Source organism: Oncorhynchus mykiss, chromosome 18 (assembly GCF_057628025.1).
Source record: "Oncorhynchus mykiss isolate SJ-2025 chromosome 18, ASM5762802v1, whole genome shotgun sequence".
In the NCBI taxonomy this organism is placed as follows: Eukaryota; Metazoa; Chordata; class Actinopteri; order Salmoniformes; family Salmonidae; genus Oncorhynchus; species Oncorhynchus mykiss.
The window spans coordinates 10612501-10624310 of record NC_143039.1 but is presented as its reverse complement, the minus strand read 5'-3'; the positions used below and the strand labels follow the sequence as shown (position 1 = coordinate 10624310).

At 49.3% G+C, this 11810-nt stretch overlaps 1 protein-coding gene across 1 annotated transcript in view; it reads right to left on the bottom strand.

Moving 5' to 3' along the window:
• Window positions 1-267: 267 nt before the first annotated feature.
• diaph3 (diaphanous related formin 3) overlaps window positions 268-11810 on the bottom strand; it is a 711417-nt gene continuing 699874 nt past the window's right edge. Inside the window, exon 32 of the mRNA XM_090206735.1 lies at window positions 268-997. Within this exon, the coding sequence (XP_090062861.1) occupies window positions 567-997 (431 nt within the window). The 3' untranslated portion in view covers window positions 268-566. The remainder of the gene's footprint in view (window positions 998-11810) is intronic.

The following is an 11810-nucleotide window of genomic DNA, read 5'->3' as shown; positions in this document are numbered from 1 at the left end:
CACTGCGTACTACAAAGTGTACACTGCATACTACAAAGTGTTCACTGCATACTACAAAGTGTTCACTGCATACTACAAAGTGTACACTGCATACTACAAAGTGTCCAAGTGCATTGTAATAACTATGCATCCTAGACAAAGGAAAACAGTACTTTGGTCAATCCGTCTATAAGAACAAACGTTTTGGCAGCAGGACACGATGAAGGAGTTGTTGACCTGGATATTCCTTCAGCTTCCTACAACTGCACACAAGCTGACTCAAAAAGCAGCATTTCAATTATATATTTATTGTTATACTTTCTTTATAAAAGTTCATGGGGGTCTACATCATTTGAATAATATAATAATAGTCCTGTCCTGTGCTGTCCTTTCCTGTCCTGTCCTATGCTGTCTTGTGCTGTCCCCTCCTGTCCTTTCCTGTCCTGTGCTGTCTTGTGCTGTCCTTTCCTGTCCTGTGCTGTCTTGTGCTGTCCTGTGCTGTTGCTGCAGATAATGTGGTGGGGGGGGGGCAGCCAGGTGTGGAGGTGTTTGGGTGTGACGGGGTTATCTGTGTCTGAAAATAGATCTCACAAGGCCCTCAGTCTGGCCAGTAGAGCTTCTACATCAGAGTCTCCATTAGTGTTGCTGGGACATGATGAAGACTCTCTCTCTACCTCAACCTCTCTCTCCTTCTCCCTCCCTCTTCCCATCCCTCTCTCCTTCTCCCTCCCTCTTCCCATCCCTCTCTCATTCTCCCTCCCTCTCTCTATCCCCGTGTCTCGGTCCATCCCGGTGGTGGTTATGGGTTTGTGTCCTCCTGGTTCCCGACGCAGCGGGCCCCTGCTCCTGGCCGTGGCAGACCCCGTAGCGTTGGGCGGATGTCCCTCTGTGTCATAATGAGCCTCCTTCGTGGACGCCACTCCTCTCTGTCCTCTCGCCGCCGCCCCCATCACCGCCGCTGTGCTCACATTGATATTCTGCCGGGACCGCGACCTTTGTAAAGGTGTCTTTGTGTTTTCTGAGGGGAAACGAGAGAGAGAGAGAGAGGAGGAAGAGGAGGAGGAGGAGAGATGAGAAAGAGGGATAAGAAGGGTAGTGAGAGAGTCAGAATGAGAGTTGTACACACACACACACACACACACACACGTTTCCACTATGATTGTAGAGGGGATAATTAATGTCAGTGATGTCTCATCTGGACGATTCACCAGTCAGTGTGCCGGCTGAGTGACCCAACCCAACGAGCCAGGAGACGACCCAACCCAACGAGCCAGGAGACGACCCAACGAACTAGGAGACGACCCAACGAACTAGGAGACGACCCGACGAGCTAGGAGACGACCCGACGAGCTAGGAGACGACCCGACGAGCCAGGAGACGACCCGACGAGCCAGGAGACGACCCGACGAGCTAGGAGACGACCCTACGAGCTAGGAGACGACCCAAAGAGCTAGGAGACGACCCAACGAGCTAGGACACGACCCAACGAGCTAGGACACGACCCAACGAGCCAGGAGACGACCCAACGAGCTAGGACACGACCCAACGAGCCAGGAGACGACCCAACGAGCTAGGAGACGACCCAACGAGCTAGGAGACAACCCAACGAGCTAGGAGACAACCCAACAAGTCCTATTAGATAGGTCTAGTGTCCTATTAGACAGGTCTAGTGTCAAATTAGACAGGTCTAGTGTCCAATTAGATAGGTCTTATAAACAGACAGGGATCTAGTGTCCTATTAGATAGGTCTAGTGTCCTACTCGATAGGTCTAGTGTCCAATTAGATAGGTCTTATAAACAGACAGGGATCTAGTGTCCTATTAGATAGGTCTAGTGTCCTACTCGATAGGTCTAGTGTCCTATTAGATAGGTCTTATAAACAGACAGGGATCTAGTGTCCTATTAGATAGGTCTTATAAAAAGACAGGGATATAGTGTCCTATTAGATAGGTCTTATAAACAGACAGTGACCGAGTATCCTATTAGATAGGTCTAGTGTCCTATTAGATAGCTCTAGTGTCCTATTAGATAGCTCTAGTGTCCTATTAGATAGGTCTTATAAACAGACAGTGACTGAGTATCCTATTTGATAGGTCTAGTGTCCTATTAGATAGGTCTAGTGTCCAATTAGATAGGTCTTATAAACAGACAGTGACTGAGTATCCTATTAGATAGGTCTAGTGTCCTATTTGATAGCTCTAGTGTCCTATTAGATAGCTCTAGTGTCCTATTAGATAGGTCTTATAAACAGACAGTGACTGAGTATCCTATTTGATAGGTCTAGTGTCCTATTAGATAGGTCTAGTGTCCAATTAGATAGGTCTTATAAACAGACAGGGATCTAGTGTCCTATTAGATAGGTCTAGTGTCCTATTTGATAGCTCTAGTGTCCAATTAGATAGGTCTTATAAACAGACAGGGATCTAGTGTCCTATCAAATAGGTCTAGTGTCCAATTAGATAGGTCTTATAAACAGACAGGGATCTAGTATCCTATTAGATAGGTCTAGTACCCCCACACCCTTCTCCTACCCCCCTCACCCCTCTCCTACCCCCCTCACCCCTCTCCTACCCCCCTCACCCCTCTCCTAACTCCTCACCCCTCTCCTAACCCCTCACCCCTCTCCTACCCCCCCACCTACCCCCCTCACCCCTCTCCTACCCCCTCACCCATCTCCTACCCCCTCACCCCTCTCCTACCCCCACACCCCTCTCCTACCCCCACACGCCTCTCCTACCCCCACACCCCTCTCCTACCCCCACACCCCTCTCCTACCCCCTCACCCCTCTCCTACCCCCTCACCCACAGTGGAGTACCGGGGACAAACTGCACCCTATCCCCTTTATGCGTATCTGGTAAAAAAGTAGTGCACTATGTAGGAAATAGGGTCTAAAGTAGTGCACTATATAGGGAATAGGGTCTAAAGTAGTGCACTATATAGGGAATCAGGTCTAAAGTAGTGCACTATATAGGGAATAGGGTCTAAAGTAGTGCACTATGTAGGGAATAGGATGCCATAGGGCTCTGGTCTAAAGTAGTGCACTATGTAGGGAATAGGGTGCCATAGGGGAAGCAGCAGTGTGTCCAGGGTTCACAGCGTCTACTAGGGAAACGGGCTGAACAGGGTCTCAGTCCTGTAGGCTGTTATTACACAGAGTTAATTATACTGAGACTCCTGGGCGGGCGGGCGGGCGGGCAGAGGAGAGGAGAGGAGAGGAGAGGAGAGGAGAGGAGAGGAGAGGAGAGGAGAGGAGAGAGAGAGAGAGAGAGAGAGAGGGAGAGAGAGACAGAGAGAGAGAGAGAGAGAGAGAGAGAGAGAGGGAGAGAGAGACAGAGAGAGAGACAGAGACAGAGACAGAGACAGAGAGAGAGAGAGAGAGAGAGAGAGAGAGAGAGAGAGAGAGAGAGAGAGAGAGAGAGAGAGATAGATAGAGATAGAGATAGAGATAGAGATAGAGATAGAGATAGAGAGAGAGAAGAGGAGAGGAGAGAGAGAGAGAGAGAGAGAGATAGACAGACCATCAGACAGAGAGAGACAGAGAGAGAGAGACAGACCATCAGACAGAGAGAGAGAGAGAGAGAGAGAGAGAGAGAGAGAGAGAGAGAGAGAGAGAGATAGACAGACCATCAGACAGAGAGAGACAGAGAGACAGACCATCAGACAGAGAGAGACAGACAGACAGACAGAGAGTCTGGGTGTCTCAATAAGAGGACACGTCCTGTCTCAATACAAGGACACGTCTTGTCACAATAGGAGGACAAGTCTTGCCACAATAGGAGGACACGTCTTGTCTATCAATTACTTATACTGAACAGGTTTGATTATTTTAGGCTGTTGACCAATAGAAAGTGTTCTCTGGGTCACATGTTCTGCCACTGTTGCAGCTTCCTGATAGGTGGAGAGAGGTGAGGTCAACCCTGGCAGTTGTCTGTCTATACAGAGGAGGTAGTTTAGATTGGACCTGGGCTACAGAACCCAATGAGACACATCAGTCAGAGACTTCACTACAGCTCTGAGCTGAGGCCAGAGGGTTTATATTAGTTTGACTGGGATGACTAACCGCCATTTCACAGTAATTTCACATTTCACAGTCTGAATAGTGAAGAGATGTGGAGAGAGGGAGAGCAGGGAGAGTGAGAGAGAGATGTGGAGGGAGGGAGAGCAGGGAGAGAGAGAGAGAGGTGGGGGGGAGGGAGAGCAGGGAGAGAGAGAGAGAGAGGTGGAGGGAGGGAGAGCAGGGAGAGAGAGAGGTGGGGGGAGGGAGAGCAGGGAGAGAGAGAGAGAGAGGTGGGGGGAGGGAGAGCAGGGAGAGAGAGAGATGTGGAGGGAGGGAGAGCAGGGCGAGAGAGAGATGTGGAGGGAGGGAGAGCAGGGAGAGAGAGAGAGAGAGGTGGGGGGAGGGAGAGCAGGGAGAGAGAGAGATGTGGAGGGAGGGAGAGCAGGGCGAGAGAGAGATGTGGAGGGAGGGAGAGCAGGGAGAGAGAGAGAGAGAGGTGGGGGGAGGGAGAGCAGGGAGAGAGAGATGTGGAGGGAGGGAGAGCAGGGCGAGAGAGAGATGTGGAGGGAGGGAGAGCAGGGAGAGAGAGAGAGAGAGGTGGGGGGAGGGAGAGCAGGGAGAGAGAGATGTGGAGGGAGGGAGAGCAGGGCGAGAGAGGGAGAGAGAGAGGTGGGGGGAGGGAGAGCAGGGTGAGAGGTGGGGGGAGGGAGAGCAGGGCGAGAGAGGGAGGGAGGTGGAGGGAGGGAGAGCAGGGAGAGAGAGAGATGTGGAGAGTGGGAGAGCAGGGCGAGAGAGAGAGAGAGAGGTGGAGGGAGGGAGAGCAGGGAGAAAGAGAAAGAGATGTGGAGAGTGGGAGAGCAGGGCGAGAGAGGGATAGATAGCAGGGTGAGAGAGAGAGGTGGAGGGAGAGCAGGGAGAGAGAGAGAGATGTGGAGAGGGGGAGAGCAGGGCGAGAGAGAGAGAGATGTGGAGGGAGGGAGAGCAGGGCGAGAGAGAGGTGGAGGGAGGGAGAGCAGGGAGAGAGAGAGAGATGTGGAGGGAGGGAGAGCAGGGCGAGAGAGAGAGATGTGGAGAGTAGGGTGAGAGAGGGAGGGAGGTAGAGCAGGGAGAGAGAGAGATGTGGAGAGTGGGAGAGCAGGGCAGAGAAGGGGTGAGAGAGAAAGAGGTGGAGGGTGGGAGAGCAGGGAGAGAGAGAGAGATGTGAGAGGGGGAGAGCAGGGCGAGAGAGAGAGAGATGTGGAGGGAGGGAGAGCAGGGCGAGAGAGAGAGTGGAGGGAGGGAGAGCAGGGAGGGAGGGAGAGCAAGGCGAGAGAGAGAGAGAGGTGGAGGGAGGGAGAGCAGGGAGAGAGAGGGAGAGAGGTGGAGAGAGGGAGAGCAGGGTGAGAGAGGGATAGATAGCAGGGTGAGAGAGAGAAAGAGGTGGAGGGAGGAAGAGCAGAGTGAGAGAGAGAGAGAGGTGGAGGGAGGGAGAGCAGGGCGAGAGAGAGAGAGAGAGGTGGAGGGAGGGAGAGCAGGGAGAGAGAGAGTCTGGCCTCAGAGCCTAGCTGTCCTCACACACAGTCTGTCCTCACACACAGTCTGTGTGTGAGGACAGCTCTGAGGACAGACTGTGTGTGAGGACAGCTAGGCTCTGAGGCCAGACTGTGTGTGAGGACAGACTGTGTGTGAGGACAGACTGTGTGAGGACAGACTGACAGCTAGGCTCTGAGGCCTCAGAGCATAGCTGTCCTCACACACAGTCTGGCCTCAGAGCTGTCCTCACACACAGTCTGTCCTCAGAGCATAGCTGTCCTCACACACAGTCTGTCCTCAGAGCATAGCTGTCCTCACACACAGTCTGGCCTCAGAGCCTAGCTGTCCTCACACACAGTCTGTCCTCAGAGCCTAGCTGTCCTCACACACAGTTTGTCCTCAGAGCATAGCTGTCCTCACACACAGTCTGGCCTCAGAGCCTAGCTGTCCTGACACACAGTCTGGCCTCAGAGCCAAGCTGTCCTGACACACAGTCTGTCCTCACACACAGTCTGTCCTCACACACAGTCTGTCCTCACACACAGTCTGTTCTCACACACAGTCTGGCCTCAGAGCCTAGCTGTCCTCACACACAGTAAACACTCAGAAACTACAGGAACCCTGTGATACGAACAGCGTAAACACTCAGAAACTACAGGAACCCTGTGATACGAACAGCGTAAACACTCAGAATCTACAGGAACCCAGTGATACGAACAGCGTAAACACTCAGAATCTACAGGAACCCTGTGATACGAACAGCGTAGACACTCAGAATCTACAGGAACCCAGTGATACGAACAGCGTAGACACTCAGAATCTACAGGAACCCTGTGATACGAACAGCGTAAACACTCAGAATCTACAGGAACCCAGTGATACGAACAGCGTAAACACTCAGAATCTACAGGAACCCTGTGATACGAACAGCGTAGACACTCAGAATCTACAGGAACCCAGTGATACGAACAGCGTAAACACTCAGAATCTACAGGAACCCTGTGATACGAACAGCGTAGACACTCAGAATCTACAGGAACCCTGTGATACGAACAGCGTAGACACTCAGAAACTACAGGAACCCTGTGATACGAACAGCGTAGACACTCAGAAACTACAGGAACCCTGTGATACGAACAGCGTAGACACTCAGAAACTACAGGAACCCTGTGATACGAACAGCGTAGACACTCAGAAACTACAGGAACCCAGTGATACGAACAGCGTAAACACTCAGAATCTACAGGAACCCTGTGATACGAACAGCGTAGACACTCAGAATCTACAGGAACCCTGTGATACGAACAGCGTAAACACTCAGAATCTACAGGAACCCTGTGATACGAACAGCGTAGACACTCAGAATCTACAGGAACCCTGTGATACGAACAGCGTAGACACTCAGAAACTACAGGAACCCTGTGATACGAACAGCGTAGACACTCAGAATCTACAGGAACCCAGTGATACGAACAGCGTAGACACTCAGAATCTACAGGAACCCTGTGATACGAACAGCGTAAACACTCAGAATCTACAGGAACCCTGTGATACGAACAGCGTAGACACTCAGAATCTACAGGAACCCAGTGATACGAACAGCGTAGACACTCAGAATCTACAGGAACCCTGTGATACGAACAGCGTAGACACTCAGAAACTACAGGAACCCTGTGATACGAACAGCGTTTATGAACATCAGTTGAATATAACATCTCGTCTTTAACCTCTTGGTGACGACAACAACAACAACAACAACAACAACAACAACCACAACACAGTAACCGCTAAGGAATTCTGGAATGTTCTGATTACACACTTCCTGTTTCAACGTTAAACAGAGATTAAACTAGTCTTCTGTTTCAACTTCCTGTTAAAGCTCTCTTCACCCCCCCCCCCGCCCCTCCCTCCCCCCGGCCAGACAGTGTTCTGGTTGGTACGGTAACAGCTAGCAGTCCTGGGTTCAAATAGTACTTGAACAAAACAACAACAAAAACTTTAGCGAAGCGTTTGCTTTATCCTGCCTGGACGACGGCCGGGGTTTTCACCTTCTACACTATTCGCTACGTTTCATTTATCCAGGCAGGCTCAATCAACCACAGACTGAAGTACATTACGTGACTTCAAATAGTGTTTGAACCCAGGTCTAGTACGAGCGCTAGCCTGTTACCTTCCTTCAGTCACAACGGGTTTGTATTTCACACGGAGGGAGACGGCGATCCTAAATGGCACCCTATTCCCTAAGTAGGGCGCTACTTTCGACCAGGGCCCCACAGGGCCCAGGCACTACGTAGGGAATAAGGGTTCGGCATTGAGGAGACAAGCCTGCCCTCCCTGACAGCGCTCAACATCCAGTTCTCAGAGACTTACTTACGAATTCTAAAACAGCCTCAAGTCTTGCTCTATATTTTATACAAGTTGAATATTTTAAAATATCAACCCACTCAACAGCCAATGAAAGCATTTCTTACTGGGACCGTCTGTGCTAAAAATAACATCTCATCTGTCCTATCACATTACAGAGGGATTCATCACCCGTCTATCACGCCCTTCATTCTACAGACAACTTCACTCTGGTAAACAGGCCGTCCGCATCAACACAGCTTACTCCATCCCTCTCACTCCCTCCCTCCGCTCCTCATCCCTCTCTGCCTCCATCCCTCCCTCCGCTCCTCATCCATATCTCTCTCTCCCTCCGCTCCTCATCCCTCGCTGCCTCCATCCCTCTCTCCCTCTATCCCCCTCTCTTTATCTCTCCCTCCATCCCCTCTCCCTCTATCCCCCTCTCTTTATCTCTCCTCCATCCCTCTCACTCCCCCCCTCCCTCCGCTCCTCATCCATATCTGCCTCCATCCCTCTCTCTCTCTCCCTCCGCTCCTCATCCCTCGCTGCCTCCATCCCTCTCTCTTTATCTCTCCCTCTATCCCCCTCTCTTTATCTCTCCCTCCATCCCCCTCTCTTTATCTCTCCCTCCATCCCCCTCTCTTTATCTCTTCCTCCATCCCCCTCTCCCTCCATCCCCCTCTCTTTATCTCTCCCTCCATCCCCCTCTCTTTATCTCTCCCTCCATCCCCCTCTCTTTATCTCTTCCTCCATCCCCCTCTCCCTCCATCCCCCTCTCTTTATCTCTCCCTCCATCCCCCTCTCTTTATCTCTCCCTCCATCCCCCTCTCCTTCCATCCCCCTCTCTTTAACTCTCCCTCCATGCCCCTCTCTTTAACTCTCCCTTCATCCCCCTCTCATCTCTCCATCCTTCTCTCCCTCCATCCCAGTCTCTCCCCCTCCATCCCAGTCTCTCTCCCTTCGTCCCTCTCTCCCTCCCTCAACATCCCTCTCTCCCTCCCTCTCCCTCAACATCCCTCTCTACATCCCAGTCTCTAGAGAGCCCACTGTAGGGAGAGTTAAGTTCCCTCCCATCTCCTCAGCAGCATCACAGTTACAACAGGACAGCAGAGGCAGCATAGCATCTCTATAGTAATATGTTGACCAGAGGAGTGTATTGTCTCTATAGTGTTGACCAGAGGAGTGTATTGTCTCTGTAGTGATGACCAGAGGAGTGTATTGTCTCTATAGTGTTGACTAGAGGAGTGTATTGTCTCTATAGTGATATGTTGACCAGAGGAGTGTATTGTCTCTGTAGTGATGACCAGAGGAGTGTATTGTCTCTATAGTGATATGTTGACCAGAGGAGTGTATTGTCTCTGTAGTGATGACCAGAGGAGTGTATTGTCTCTATAGTGTTGACCAGAGGAGTGTATTGTCTCCATAGTGATATGTTGACTAGAGGAGTGTATTGTCTCCATAGTGTTGACCAGAGGAGTGTATTGTCTCTATAGTGTTGACCAGAGGAGTGTATTGTCTCTATAGTGTTGACCAGAGGAGTGTATTGTCTCCATAGTGTTGACCAGAGGAGTGTATTGTCTCTATAGTGTTGACCAGAGGAGTGTATTGTCTCTATAGTGTTGACCAGAGGAGTGTATTGTCTCCATAGTGTTGACCAGAGGAGTGTATTGTCTCCATAGTGATATGTTGACTAGAGGAGTGTATTGTCTCTATAGTGTTGACCAGAGGAGTGTATTGTCTCCATAGTGATATGTTGACTAGAGGAGTGTATTGTCTCCATAGTGTTGACCAGAGGAGTGTATTGTCTCTATAGTGTTGACCAGAGGAGTGTATTGTCTCCATAGTGTTGACCAGAGGAGTGTATTGTCTCCATAGTGATATGTTGACCAGAGGAGTGTATTGTCTCTATAGTGTTGACCAGAGGAGTGTATTGTCTCTATAGTGTTGACCAGAGGAGTGTATTGTCTCTATAGTGTTGACCAGAGGAGTGTATTGTCTCCATAGTGATATGTTGACCAGAGGATTGTATTGTCTCTATAGTGTTGACCAGAGGAGTGTATTGTCTCCATAGTGATATGTTGACCAGAGGAGTGTATTGTCTCTATAGTGTTGACCAGAGGAGTGTATTGTCTCCATAGTGTTGACCAGAGGAGTATATTGTCTCTATAGTGATAAGTTGACCAGAGGAGTGTATTGTCTCCATAGTGATGACCAGAGGAGTGTATTGTCTCTATAGTGTTGACTAGAGGAGTGTATTGTATCCATAGTGATATGTTGACCAGAGGAGTGTATTGTCTCCATAGTGTTGACCAGAGGAGTGTATTGTCTCCATAGTGATATGTTGACCAGAGGAGTGTATTGTCTCTATAGTGTTGACAGGAGGAGTGTATTGTCTCTATAGTGTCGACCAGAGGAGTGTATTGTCTCCATAGTGTTGACCAGAGGAGTGTATTGTCTCTATAGTGTTGACCAGAGGAGTGTATTGTCTCTATAGTGTTGACCAGAGGAGTGTATTGTCTCTATAGTGTTGACCAGAGGAGTGTATTGTCTCTATAGTGTTGAACAGAGGAGTGTATTGTCTCCATAGTGATATGTTGACCAGAGGAGTGTATTGTCTCTATAGTGTTGACCAGAGGAGTGTATTGTCTCTATAGTGTTGACCAGAGGAGTGTATTGTCTCTATAGTGATATGTTGACCAGAGGAGAGTATTGTCTCCATAGTGATGACCAGAGGAGTGTATTGTCTCTATAGTGTTGACCAGAGGAGTGTATTGTCTCCATAGTGTTGACCAGAGGAGTGTATTGTCTCTATAGTGTTGACCAGAGGAGTGTATTGTCTCTATAGTGTTGACCAGAGGAGTGTATTGTCTCCATAGTGTTAACCAGAGGAGTGTATTGTCTCTATAGTGTTGACCAGAGGAGTGTATTGTCTCTATAGTGTTGACCAGAGGAGTGTATTGTCTCCATAGTGTTGACCAGAGGAGTGTATTGTCTCCATAGTGATATGTTGACCAGAGGAGTGTATTGTCTCTATAGTGTTGACCAGAGGAGTGTATTGTCTCTATAGTGTTGACCAGAGGAGTGTATTGTCTCTATAGTGATATGTTGACCAGAGGAGAGTATTGTCTCCATAGTGATGACCAGAGGAGTGTATTGTCTCTATAGTGTTGACCAGAGGAGTGTATTGTCTCCATAGTGTTGACCAGAGGAGTGTATTGTCTCTATAGTGTTGACCAGAGGAGTGTATTGTCTCTATAGTGTTGACCAGAGGAGTGTATTGTCTCCATAGTGTTAACCAGAGGAGTGTATTGTCTCTATAGTGTTGACCAGAGGAGTGTATTGTCTCTATAGTGTTGACCAGAGGAGTGTATTGTCTCCATAGTGTTGACCAGAGGAGTGTATTGTCTCCATAGTGATATGTTGACTAGAGGAGTGTATTGTCTCCATAGTGTTGACCAGAGGAGTGTATTGTCTCTATAGTGTTGACCAGAGGAGTGTATTGTCTCCATAGTGTTGACCAGAGGAGTGTATTGTCTCCATAGTGATATGTTGACCAGAGGAGTGTATTGTCTCTATAGTGTTGACAGGAGGAGTGTATTGTCTCTATAGTGTCGACCAGAGGAGTGTATTGTCTCCATAGTGTTGACCAGAGGAGTGTATTGTCTCTATAGTGTTGACCAGAGGAGTGTATTGTCTCTATAGTGTTGACCAGAGGAGTGTATTGTCTCCATAGTGATATGTTGACCAGAGGAGTGTATTGTCTCTATAGTGTTGACCAGAGGAGTGTATTGTCGCCATAGTGATATGTTGACCAGAGGAGTGTATTGTCTCTATAGTGTTGACCAGAGGAGTGTATTGTCTCCATAGTGTTGACCAGAGGAGTGTATTGTCTCTATAGTGATATGTTGACCAGAGGAGTATATTGTCTCTATAGTGATATGTTGACCAGAGGAGAGTATTGTCTCTATAGTGTTGACC